Source organism: Hyperoodon ampullatus (genome assembly GCF_949752795.1).
Source record: "Hyperoodon ampullatus genome assembly, chromosome: 12".
Lineage (NCBI taxonomy): Eukaryota > Metazoa > Chordata > Mammalia > Artiodactyla > Ziphiidae > Hyperoodon > Hyperoodon ampullatus.
The window spans coordinates 39,592,362-39,606,342 of record NC_136925.1 but is presented as its reverse complement, the minus strand read 5'-3'; the positions used below and the strand labels follow the sequence as shown (position 1 = coordinate 39,606,342).

The 13,981-nt window shown below is 38.8% G+C and overlaps 1 protein-coding gene across 2 annotated transcripts in view; it reads right to left on the bottom strand.

Annotated features, from left to right (window-relative positions):
- Nucleotides 1–13,981, bottom strand: part of ARMC2 (armadillo repeat containing 2) — a gene marked incomplete at both ends in the record, with an annotated part of 98,923 nt that overhangs the window by 51,565 nt on the left and 33,377 nt on the right. For both annotated transcript variants that reach the window (XM_079716588.1, XM_079716587.1), the window contains 4 exons: nt 1,927–2,150; nt 3,534–3,636; nt 9,089–9,264; nt 13,410–13,508. In XM_079716588.1, the coding sequence (XP_079572714.1) occupies nt 1,927–2,150; nt 3,534–3,636; nt 9,089–9,264; nt 13,410–13,508 (602 nt within the window). The remainder of the gene's footprint in view (nt 1–1,926; nt 2,151–3,533; nt 3,637–9,088; nt 9,265–13,409; nt 13,509–13,981) is intronic.

Below are 13,981 nucleotides of genomic sequence, written 5' to 3'. Positions count from 1 at the left end.
AAACAAGACAAGAATTCCAAAAGCTTTTACATAAAAATTAAAAGCAGAGTTATCTCAATGGAAGAATGGTTGAGAATTTGAGGTACATCTTCATCACAGAATATTATGCTGCCAATAAAAAGAATAAGTCTCTTGAGTTTTTTACTATGTATTATTAAAATAGAAAAGAGAAGTGCACAGAATATTTCATTTTTGAAAACCTATGAGTGGGGTTTCCCTGCTGGCACTGTGGTTAAGAATCTGCCTGCCAATGCAGGTGACATGGGTTTGAGCCCTGGTCCAGTAAGATCCCACATGCCGTGGAGCAACTAAGCCCGTGCACCACAACTACTGAGCCTGCGCTCTAGAGCCCGCGAGCCACAACTACTGAGCCCACGTGCCACAACTACTGAAGCCCACATACCTAGACCATGTGATCCACAACAAGAGAAACCACCTCAATGAGAAGCCCGCGCACCTCAACAAAGAGTAGCCCCTGCTCGCCGCAACTAGAGAAAGCCCGCACACGGCAATGAAGACCCAACGCAGCCAAAAATAAATAAATAAAAATAAATTAAAAAAAAAAAAAAGAAAACCTATGAGTGTATTAAAAGGTGCTGAGCACATCTGTGTGAACAATATTGGCTAACAGGGAGAACCAGGAGGAGAAACAAGCAGGAAAAGAGGGTGACGGAAAACAAGCAAAAACAACTCTTAGAAAGAGGAAGTTCATGATAAAAAGCAAGAATTATATAAAATTATACATATGTAAGTATATATAATATATATGCATGTAAAATGCATGGAAGAATGGTTACTAAAATGTTGGAGGTGGATTATCTAAGGGTGAAAATAATTCAGGTGATTTTTACACTCTTCCTCATACTTCTTTTTTTGCATTTTAACAAGAAACATAATTATATAACCCAAATAACTATTTTCATTGAGGGAAAAATTTAAATAACTCCATAACACTGTCAGCATGAAAATAATGTTTCTTAAGTCTCCCTAGCCAAAAGATGGCACATCCAGTAGAATCCTGAATCACTCATAACTAAAGGAGGTTTTCACAGTCTTTTTCGAAATGGAGACAGACCACAAAGTCCAAAATTAATAATTATCATATACACTTGAAGCATCTTTAAGGCAGGGACTAAATCTAATTTTTAACACACTTTCCCCAAGGCTTCGAACACGCAGTCCTTGATCAAGACCCATTAACTGACAAGCACATTTCAAATCTCATCAATTATTACACCAAAGATGCTATTATCTGATATACAAATGCTATTAAAGAGTAAAATCTCTTCTAAAGAAGAATTCGAGACCTGAAGCAGCTCCAATGAAAGTAATTCAACTATGAAATTTAATCTGCCACAAAAGAAGTAATGAAACTCTAACACATAACACATTTTTTCTTCCTGCCCTGGTCATACTAAATGTATCTGGCTTTGCTACCACCGTCTACACACATCCTCAACAACTGTCCACTCAGTGTCATTAAATTCTGTTTTCTTTATTGTAGATACAATATTTATGATATAAGCTACCAATCTTCATGAACAATCTCCAGGCTAGACCTGTCTTAAACTCTGAAAGTTAACACTCTGCCTATTAAAATTCTGATTATAACATGCAATTGTTTTGAAGAGGTGCTAACTTTTCATTCTTCCAGGCCTGCTTTCTCCGCAGGGTAGTGGAAATAGATGTCTACATGCTGGAGACCTGCTCCGTGAAAAGCCATGGAATAGCCTTTCCAGAGGAAATGGGCACACACGGGGCAGAGGTGTGGCTAGGGCTGCTACCCTGATCCCCGAGGCCAGGCACCCTCACCTGGCTACAGATAACAGCCCACCTGTTTCCTGTTACACCCACTGGCAGGTAAGTGGTATTAGACAATGTGAAGGCTAACTTTACATGTCTAACTCTTTCAAGTAAAATACTTACTTGGACTAACAAGTGGCCTGAATTAGGCAAACATGTACCAGATTTCTTGGTGTTCTCGCTTATTTGCGTCATCAAATTCATCAATATTTCAACAGCACCTTTGCCAATCATCTCATGAAGAAATCCTGGATTTCCAGAAATGAATTTGATCACCCCCATGCAGTATAAGAAAGCTTCGGTGTTAGTTTGCAGCTCTTCACTTCTCAGGACCTCCAATAATGATTCTGTCAAAAAGATGAATTATTACAAATGGATGAGTAGATCAGCTGGAAAGAGAGATATTAAAGCACTTGTATGTGAACATCAAATACAATTTGTAAAATGTTAGCCAGAACCTACATTCAAATGCTTGTGAAGAGTTGCTCACATGGCATAAACAGGAAAGCTTACTTTTAGCTAAGACAAATCTCTGTAACAGTAATGACAGCAAAAAGATGGGATTATTATATATAAATAAGAACGTGTTCTTTTAACTGAATGCCATTCCTTGCCTCTTATTAATATTTGCCAAACTTTATTTTTGGTTACAAACAGTTTGAGTTATTATAGAATAACTAATAATCAAAGCAATTTAATCAAAGCAAATCAAAGAGTTAAATTTCAACAAACCTTTAAGAATATAGTGGTTGCTGTATGAATGGAAAGTTAATCAAGATAGGAACTTTTAAAAGTATCTCAACAGTAGAAAGGGGTGCTTCGAATATAACATCCACCCTTTCCCAAGACAACTTAAAGAACATCCATCCAAATAACATACAAGTACTAGGTTTTAGGATTAGTCCAGGCAGCTCTCATAAAGTTAAACATGCCTATCTCACATTAATTTTTATTAATGTCAGTGTGATCATCTGTCAGAACCTTTCTTTGTTTTTAGTCTGTTACTCTCAATGAGCTGATTCAGTGTTAGAAATTTCTTTCAGCACTGGCTTTGTCCCTGTCTGCTGGGATTAAAAAAAAAAAGAAAAAGAAAGAAGAAGACCATTTATCCTATGTTGCAAAAAGAGGACTTAAAGTCTTTTCCATGTTGCTGCCTTCCCTTAGATCAACAATACTAATTCATAAAAGATTTCTGTTTAGGTAACTATTTAAGCATCTTAAGTATTTAAGGGTATATAAAGAATTACACATGATTAGCTAGATAATTAGAACGTATTACAATTTCTCTACCTACATATTTGAAACACATCTGACACACTGTGATGTCAATTTTATACAACAGTTATAGATGTTTTCCCAGTTTTAACCATTCCTACTATATCAAAAGATCAAACATTTCAATTATGTCAAACACTATTAAATGTATTTTTTCTAGTAGTAAAACCAAGACCAGGAAATGAATTTTTAAATAGGAACCACTTTATAAATTATATATTATTACTACAGGCATTTAAAAAAAAATAGCAGGTTATCCTCCTAGGTTCCAAAGGATACATTAAATGAAACATGGAAAACATAGAGGACAGAGAAAAAACACGCATCACCTAACTTCTGCATATTATGAGAAAATAAAATATTCCAGCTATCATTAATTATAACTTTGCTCTCCAAACTTTTCATTCATACCCAAGTACAACATTTGCTCAATGGTAGTGCTGAATAATACTCACCCAGGATGCCATCATTTTGAATCAGAGAATCATTCTTCTCACTCCTGCTAATTTTAAATATAAGCTTGCAGACGTTAAGAAGATTCTTTCCACTCACTTTAAGCTGCAGAGAAAGAAATCACATTTCCACTGCAGGGAAATAAAGATATGCCGTAATTTTTAAACATAAACATCTAACTTAAAAAGTGCAGCAAGAGAATTTTAAAAACATAAATAAAAGTTCTAAGGAACTCAACTTTCAAAAGTTTTGGCCTCATATTTGCCAACTATGGTATCTAATTAACTCACTTATAGTAAGTACAATAGAAGTGATATTTAGAGTAAGCACATTTTAATGATAAGCCTTTATTTCTTACTTCATGAAGTCTCATGCTTATATGTGAAATTATTACTTTTTAAAGAATATATGAGGAAAAGGGGGGGCTGCTGTTGATAAATTTAATTAAATGGAGTAAATTGCCTTCCACAAAAGTAAAGGAAGATGGATACTAAAATTTCAGATTAAACTAACCTAGAAAAGAATACATCATGGAGGTGAAGGAAAGAAAAGAAAGGGGAAAAGTACAATTATATTTATCATTTGTATAAAATAAAATGAAAAAGTAATATTCTTTGATTAGATAATACATATGTATTTATTACAATATTTAAGCCTATTTCTGGAATGCTTTGAGAAAATCGCAAGTAACGTTCAAAGGTTAAAATTACCTTCTAAATCACAGAAAAATATTCAAGTAAATTAAGCAATAAGGAAGTATACTCTTTAAAAAAAAAACACAGGGGCTTCCCTGGTGGCGCAGTGGTTGAGAGTCCGCCTGCCGATGCAGGGGACACGGGTTCGTGCCCCGGTACGGGAGGATCCCGCATGCCGCGGAGCGGCTGGGCCCGTAAGCCATGGCCGCCGGGCCTGCGCGTCCGGAGCCTGTGCTCCGCGACGGGAGAGGCCACAACAGTGAGAGGCCCGCGTACCGCAAAAAAAAAATAAAAAATAATAAAAAAATAAAAAAAAACACAGTATAGGAGGACTGAATCAAATGGTCTAAATTAGCTGCATATTTATGTAAAGTAGTAAAAATTAAAATAAAAAATCCTAAATGCCCAACATTTACGAATAGTTTAATAAATTGTGGAACATCAATACTATTCATATTAAGCAGTCACAAAAGTATAACAGTGAACACCATGCATAAAAAGACATAACCTACTGTAAGATGGAAATACTATGTGCCCTCACTGCAAGAGTGTAGAATATATTTGTAGGAATGAGGTCATCCGAACAAATAAATATATCTGTGTGAAAAGGATGGCATATAGGTCATTATTTTATAATTAAAAAGTATCCTTAAAAAAAAAAAAAGGGTCTTCCCTGGTGGCACAGTGGTTAAGAATAAGCCTGCCAATGCAGGGGACACGGATTCGAGCACTAGTCTGGAACGATCCCACGTGCCGTGGAGCAACTAAGCCCATGCGTCATAACTACTGAGCCTGCACTCTAGAGCCACAACTACTGAGCCCACGTCCCTAGAGCCCGTGCTCCACAACAAGAAAAGCCACTGCAATGAGAAGCCCGCGCACCGCAACGAAGAGTAGCCCCTGCTTGCCGCAAGTAGAGAAAGCCCACGTGCAGCAACGAAGACCCAACGCAGCCAAAAATAAATAATCTAAAAAAAGAGAAAAAATTCCTTTAGAAAAAAAGTAGTCTTAAAATTATCTTCAATATTGTTTACTTATTTTTAAAATTTTATTTATTTATGTATTTAGGGCTGTGTTGGGTCTTGGTTGCTGCGTGCGGGCTTCCTCTAGTTGCAGTGAACTGGGGCTACTCTTTGTTGCAGTGCGCGGGCTTCTCATTGTGGTGGCTTCTCTTGTAGCAGAGCATGGGCTCTAGGCACGTGGGCTTCAGTAGTTGTGGCTCGTGGGCTCTAGAGCGCAGGCTCAGTAGTTGTGGTGCACGGGCTTACTTGCTCCGCGGCATGTGGGATCTTCCCAGACCAGGGCTCGAACCTGTGTCCCCTGCATTGGCAGGCAGATTCCCAACCACTGCACCACCAGGGAAGTCCTCAATATTGTTCATTAATGAGTTTTCAGCTAGTAAAAAAAAAAAAAAAGATAATGGAATTTGTCAGACATATTCTTAAAAGATTCATTCTATGTTTGATCCACAAATATTATTGAGCTCCTATTGTGTACCAGGCGCTGTGCTGTTTGCTGTAGGAAATACCAAGGTGAACGTGGTCAGCCCCGAGCTGGAGAGAAAGGGGGAGGTGAGTATTATTCATGGAGCAGCTTCTGTCTGCCCCTCTGCTCTGGTGCTTTTCATGACATCTCAGAGCAAACCCTGCAAATTAGCTATAGTTATTCCCATTTTGCAACTGAAGAGTCTGCTCCTCAGACAGGCCATGTCATCTCATCTCAGCATCACCTGGGTGTGTATTAGAAATGCAGAATCTCGGGCCCCACCAGCTGTATTGAACCAGAATCTGCATTTTACAACTTTGCCAGGGGATCGTGTGTACATTCAAGTCTGAGAAGCTCTGTTATGGAAGGCTCAGAAACTGTCACACGTGGCAGAATGGAAATTCTTTCTGTTCTCAGGATGAAAAAAGGAAATGGAAACTTAAAAAAAATGTTTTCAATGTTTAGGTATTTTTAAAATGTTGTTTAAAAACCTAGGGGAAAAAAGCTGACTAGAGAGAAAAAAAATCTGTATCAATGGAAATATATATTGCCCTTTATATTTGGGAATATATTTTAATCTGTTGGCAATCTTCCACTACATTATGAGCCTCTGAGGTCAAAACCATGATTTGTTACTCTTTCTACATGTGGAACGTAGCATCTGCTATGTACTTAGTGAAACTTGTTGCATAAATGAATGAATACAACTAACCTCACTCCCCACTCCAAGTCTTATATTTTTAGTGAAAAGTGGGAAAGAAAGAAAGAAAAAAAAAAGAACACCTGGTATCAGAGTTTTCATTAAAAAACCCCCAACAAACCCCACCATTTCCAGGCCTGCTATAAGGTCAGTTTACATTCAAAGCAAATTCCTATACCTTCTCTTTTGGTAACTGTAAAATTATGACTTTGAGACAAAAAAGACAATAAAACATTAAATTATATGCAAGGAATATAGACTACCCTATATAAAACAGCACTTGCCCCAACACAGGCCATTCCCTTTACTCTGCTTTATTTTTCTCCCACAGTGCTCATCAGCCCCTTTAGCACTTTAAGTGTTTACTCTCTGTCTCTCCTTCTACATGGCCAGCCTGCCGGGCAGGGGTTATTTTATTCACTTTCATTCCCTGGCACAAAGTAGGTTCTTGCAGTGGGGTAGTTCACCTTTATGTTAAACATAGGAGTTTATTTTATTTAAAGCAAATTTGGAAAATTAAAGAAAAGGGAAGTTTAAAAATCACTCATAACACTGCCACTATATATAGTCACTGTTGACATACTGCTATTTCTTTTCTGTTTTTCCCCCTGTATAGGATGTTAGATTGTCCTCCCTTCCTGAATGTAGTTGCTTTCACACTGTATATATGTTTGTACTCTAAAAAAATCTTAAAATAGGCAGATATATTTTTGTAAGATTTTTTTGATACAAAGGTTAAAATGAAAATGGCTATCTGGCAAACCCCACTTAACTGAAGAATGCAAGAAATCAGAACTAACATTATACTCACTGGATTTTTTTAAAACTATAAATAATTTTAAATGTCTGAATTATAATATTAAACTGGTAGATAAAATATTAGCAGAAGTTACTTAAAAAAATTTTAGTCCTATTATCTTCAGTTTTTTGTCAAATTTTTTTTTCTTCAACAGCTTTTTATGATGTCCTTAAAAAAAACATTTACATAGAACCCCATTACCAAGGTCTAAGGGAAGCAATGTCTTGCCTGGAGCATTATAGAAGATTCACGTAGCAGATGGGAAGTAGGACTTGTTGGTCGATCCTGGCCGCCATCTACAGTCAATCAAAAAGGACAGCCCACCCACCTCTGCGCACTCTGGACTGTAGCCTAGCGGTCTTGCCCGATTCAGCCAGGCAGACAGTGTCATGGAAAGGGCTTTATCTAAACATATGTTTCGTTCAGAATGTGTTCACTGCCTGGCAGATCACAGCCTTTTGCCCTAAAATACTTAAATTGTGCCATGTATATAATTAATTTGAATGGCACCTTTAATAACCAAGATGACATTTTCTCTGCAGAGCATTAACAAATTCATGGCATTTTCCTTCTTCCTTTCTCTCTCTCTTTTATTTATTTACTTACTTGGTACAGAGCACAATGCCTAGGATGAAAAACAAAGGCAGTCCCTGGGCAGCTGGTTGCTTGGGTCCAGCCCAGGGCAGCTACACCAGTAGAGCCCTCCAGCCTCACACTGGGGTCTCCTGAGCCAGGAGGTGCCCCAAATCCAGGGCTGGAGAAGGAACTGGGCATGTGTGCGGTTATCTTTTCATCTCTACTTATAACTTCTGACTTTAAATCCTCCGTGTGGTTTATGTTCTTTCTGTTACATTAAAACTGATCCATTTTCATCAATGAGAGGGGATTAAACTGCTACTGAAATCATTATTTCAAGGAAATGTTGCTTTCTGCATCACATATCATATCACAGTTTTTACAAAGAGGGTGAATAGTTTAGGGTGGCAGCTAAATAAGAACATACTTCTCCAAAACACTGCATAGAATATGTAGTCAGAATATGCTGCTTTATGAAATACTTCAAAGTAAGAAATAGTGGGCACCCTTACTAAACTATTAGTAAGTATGCCAACACTTACCTTCACTGTGTACTTTAAGATTTTAAATTATATGAATTATGGGTGTTAATAGCTTTTACTTTTATGGAACCAGGTAAACAAAGCTTCATTCATTTGTTTTAGCGGCTCTCTTAGAACGGTCTATAATAATTGTGTCTTATCTTTTGGTTCCAACTGTTTATGGCTGTGACAACAAAGGGCTGCACTCAAACAATGATATCATTTTGTTTGAGACAGAGTTCTACAGACTTTCATTAAAGGTGTCTGGCCTTTTCTTCTAACACCTCACAGGAGCCTTCTATGACCACCTTCCCATGACCACTAAGCAGCTGGTTCTGTTTCACGCGGCCTCATAAAGCACCTGGCCACTATGACCACAGCCCAAGTTATCTGAAGTTATTTATTAAATCATGTGATAGAACCAAGCACCCAGCAGAAACCGTAGGGCAGAAACCACAGTGGGCTCTCCGATACTGATCTCCAGTCAGGTTACCTGAGCGACTGTTTTGAATGTGTTTGCCTGTTGTCACTTTTTTAAAAAACCTTGCCACAGTCCATGTGTAGGCGGTTATTTGAACATTTTATCTGTACTCAGCCTTAGTTCCTTAGATGGTACTTTCTGGTCAAAATTCTGGGATGTCAGTTTACCACCTTAATTTTTTTTCAAGATTCTAAACGAACACACTGCATTTCTAATCTTCTTTGTAATATTTACAAATAAAGCATTAAACAGAACTTTTACGTGCTACAGTCTACGAGACCAGAGGAAAGAAAAACTTACTGCTAGAATAATTTTTGCAAGTTTAAGGCTCAGCAAGTCTGAGCCAACATCAACTAGTTTATATAGGGTCTTCAGGAGAATACTTCTTCTCTTAAATTTACTTCCAAGCATGTTTCCTTCCTCTAAAGCGTGGTGAAGTTGTGTGCAAGCAGCACAAACCGTTTCAATGTTTTCCTCTGTCAGGGCAAAGAGAGCAAAGCAGAACTTACTCATTGAGGTCAAGTTTACAAGTGTGTCAAACACAGAAGGTATAAGTAAAACCCTATAATTATTTCCCTGGACATCTTCAAATTCCTGAACTATGTTTCTTTTTTTTCCATTTCTTATCATTTCCATCTACCTGATTTTTTTTTTCCATTTTGTTGCTCCATCTCCTACCATGTTGACTTCTTTACTAATCAGTTAGCTTATGTAAAACACACAGTCTTTCAAAGAGTGTATTGAGAAGTGGAGCTGCATTATCTCAGCTGCTCTCCTTTATTCCTGATGAGCCACCCACCAATGCTCTGCTCAGGGCCCCAGAAGCATTCCACTCATGTCTCTGCCATTGACCCTCCGCCACACAGTTCCAAGGGCCCAGAATGTTCTCCTTACCCTCGTCGCTACTGACTTTGGTCCTTCAAGGCTCTGTTTACTTTCTGGCTCTCTCGAAAAGGTGCACCATGCAACATTCAACAAATACTGTTACTTTTCACATACATATGCATGTTGTGTTACATGCCCAATGCCCTCAAACAGATGTCATGCTAAGTGAGTAGGAACCACGTCTGACGCATCTTTGTACCGATAGTGCATGGTGCAGTGAAAATACTGTACTGACAGCCTATAACATAGTTTAATGCAGATTCATTTTCTAATATGTCTATTGATGAAAACGATGATCAACAATTTTCCTATGAGAATAATGCTCATTATCTGAGAAAGGAAGGTGCAAGTGGAACAAAATCTCAAAATGTCACCACATCCACCATTATTTGGAGGTGGGTATTAGCAAAGAGGATAATAAAAAGAAGACTTTAGTTAGGAAACGGGAGACCTAGACCACTTCATTTTATAATTAGAATTCTGAGGAAAGCAATTTTTGAAAGTGGTAGCCCTACCAACAGGCATACAAGGAAGAAAAGTAGCACACAAAATAGAACATGAGGGGAATATAAGGATCCAAGGTATAAGGCATTCAGTTGAAAAATATTATCTCTGATAGATTCCGTCACAAAATTTAAAAGTAGGAAACCAATCTTAAATAAATACCATAATGTGCTCTTGAAAGCCCGCATAGAGGAAGTGTGCGCCTGCAGAAGGAAATGACTCAGGCCATTTTTAGCTCTTTTCAACAATAACATCTAAGAAAAAATTTTAAACCTCAATAGCTAAGTAACCTTCCATGCCTTTCAGTTATGCACTGAAATAAATGAATTGATGGGAAATGACTTAGACTAACTTTAAATAAAGGGAAAAACCTGAGCTCTACTGTAAGAAATAGTTTTGTTTTGTTGTTTTATTCTTCTGTTACTGGCAGTTTCTTCACAAACCCAAGTCCAGGCTGAGGGCTACTCTGTGGCAGTGGGTAGACTTCAAGCTATTTTTCTAATACTTCCCTCCACAAACTCTTCAGCCTGGTGGGTTCTACTTAAGAGTAGCTGTTTTAGCTTAAAAGAAATTAAAAAGGAAGGCTCCCGGGTCAAATTTTAAACTATTGATCAAATTACCTCTTTCTACCAGTTGGTCTGTTATAACTGCCACGTAGCCTCAAAAGACAGCTTGAATCTAAAAGCTATCAAGATTCTCAAGGGGCTAAAGCTAGTGCGTGAAAGTTTGATGAGTAACAGAAAGCAAGGTAGGTAGACTCAAAGTAACTTCTCCCCATAAGATACCTATTAATTAGAAAGGGAAAAACAGTGATTTTACGGTGGAAAAACCGGGCAGACACCACCTTCCCCAAGTGATCAAAGTCCACATCACCAGTAAAGGACCAAATCAGCATCACGTGCCTCCTGATATGATACACTGGGAAGGACACAGCACCACTCATGCTGCACACTGCCCCAAATACCTAATAAGCATCTAATGGTGAGAAAAAACCAGACAAACCCAATTTGTGGGGCAGTCTATAAAATAATTGGCCTTTTCTCCTCAAATACATCAAGATCATAAAAGAGACATGACAAACAACGGTATTTTCTTTCTCTAAAGGAAATCATTAGGATAACTGGCAAAATCTGAATAAGGTTTGTAATTTCCAGATACGTAACAGAATGCCCTTGTTTCTAAAAATACATGCTAGAGTACTTAGGGATATGGGGTATCATGAGGGCAATTTGTTCTCAAATGGTTCAAAAAAGGGAAAAGAACCATGTGTGCGTGTGTTGGGGGGTGTGTAGAGAAAAAGAGAGCAAGAGGGAGAGAGGGAGGCAGGGAGAGAGAGAATGATAAAGCTCATGTGGTAAAACGTTAATATTTTGGGAATCTGGGGGAAGAGCATACAGGAGTTCTTTGTACTATTCTTGCAACTTTTCTAAAAGTCTGATATTATGTCAAAATAAAAAGTAAAAGAAAGAAAGAAGGGAGGGAGGGAAGGAGGAAGGGAGGAAGGAAAGATCTCAAAGGGTCAAGTAACCTAGTCCTACCACCACTTGCTGTTCTTAAAGTTGTCTATGGAAGAGATGTCATCCTTCAGCACTTAATAATCCCCCAAGAAGGGAGATTCATCCACATTTCAAACCCCAAACTCCTGCTAAGTTTTCTCTGTTAGTGCCTGTGGTGACAGAGCCCTCAGAACCCTCTTAAAATCCTTCAAGCTGAAGACTTTCTCCAAGACAGGCCTTTGTGCTGCCCCTATCCTCCCCACTGTGCTCCTCCTGGTATGTTTTTTTCTTTAACCTTTGCCCAGATTGATTGCTCTTCCCATTAGTTTTTAGGCACATCTCCTAAAATAAAGGACCCGATGGTAATCAGGCTATCATGAGGGTGAAAACGATTGACCCTAGGGGGAACAAAGTCATCATGGTCTTATTCTCAGGGTTTTGAGCTGCAGTGGACTTTGGTGATGTTCTAGCCTCGGCTATGCCTCACCTGGCAGGTGAGAGCACCTCTGCGCACAGAGATCAGGTGATTCCCAGCCATCTGCTTCGTTAGCAGCACCAGGACCAGAAACCCCATCCAGGGCTCCCACATAACCAGAAGCACTGCCAAGCATCATCAGAGAGCCCAGGAGGGGTGAGGTCATTTGAACCTTTAAGGAAGTAGGTCTTTTGCACAACTTCCCTGGTTGGTTGGTGGGAAGGACTCATTTACCCTGCTTCTCCTAGGGCTTCTTCCGGTGGCTACCATGCTGGTTCACTCATCCAAGGAGCACTTATTCCACAGTTGTTAGTGAGGGCCTCATGTGTGCTGTGGGCCAGGCACTGGGCTCGGCCCTGGGCCAGGACTGTAGCTCCAGAGGAGCCCATTTCAACTTCAGAAGTGGAATCCCTGAGGAGCAGCAAGGGGGCAGAAGGTGGGATCGGGGGGTGGGTATTCCATAGGTCAAGCTTTCCATAGGTGACCTTGGCAGAGACCCATGGGTTGTGAGCCTTCCTTGCTGGGGCATTCCAGAGTGTAAGGGTTGGGCGTATCCCAGGCCGCTTCCTGCTCTGAGTGGCCTCCCTGACACACATGCTCAACCTTAGGAAAGACGACATACAGTCCTCCCTCAGGATCCACAGGGGATTGGTTCTAGGACCCCTGCATATACCAAAATCCGTGGATGCTCAAGTCCCTTGTATAAAATGACATAGTGTAGTCGGCCCTCCATATCCGCGGGTTCTGCATCCTCGAATTCAAACAACCACGGATCAAAATTCCATTTGCAGTTGGTTGAATCTGTGGGTGTGGAACCTGCAGCCATGGAGGGCCGACTGTATACGTTTGGATCTAGAAAACCACAGGCACACCTGCCAAGGATGCCAGTCTATGAGACTTAGGGTTTCAGAGGCCTGAAATCTGTTTTAATTTTTCACCGTTTTTCATGAACTGCCACTCTACAGTGTTCAAACTGGCATTTCCTTGGGAAGAGGAGGTGATAATTTATATTCCAAAGGGAATTTCACAAGTAGGTTCTTTTGCTGCATTTAAAGTATAATTTTACTCATTGAAAATTAAGTTTACATGTATTGATAATATCTAATACATACATTACTGGGTAAATAAAATAGATGACTTCATTTGTTTTTGAACATGTTCACAGAAATGACAGTCAAAGTGTGCTGAAAATATCAGGGCAATGAGGAACATATAAATAAGTGCATATATTTTTAATGTAAAACAACTTTTTTTTTTTTACCTTTTTCTAATTCACGCAAAATCGGTACAATCCTTGTATTCCAAAAGACTTCACCTACTTCTATTTCTGTATCCTTTTCTTGCAAGTCGAGTTTTGAGTCTGCAATAGAAACCCAGAAGAGGAGAAAGAGCCATGAAAAAGGAGTTATAACTGGAGCACCGCCATGAGACTGTGTTATCCATCCCTATAATTAACAAACTCTAGAATTACATTACGCTTTGCCCCCCAAGCCCAACTAATTCTAATTAGAACTACATTTCTTCTAATCAAATCATCCCAAATTAAACTCAGATAAGATAATGTAAAGAAATCAGAACTTTAAACTCTCGGACACTGCATAAAGTCTTTAGCTTTGTAAATGCTGAAATTATTATCAGTGAGGCAAAGAGTTTGGAGTTTTTTTGTTTGTTTGTTTTTTTACTTAAACATATCCCTCTGTAATATAAAATAAATAGAAAACTATCGATATGAAAAGAATAAGGATTTTGAACATGTTTAATGAAAAATTATCTGAAAGGGAGGCCTGCAGGGACTATCTTTCCTATAGAAAATAAAATGTCCACATTATTGTG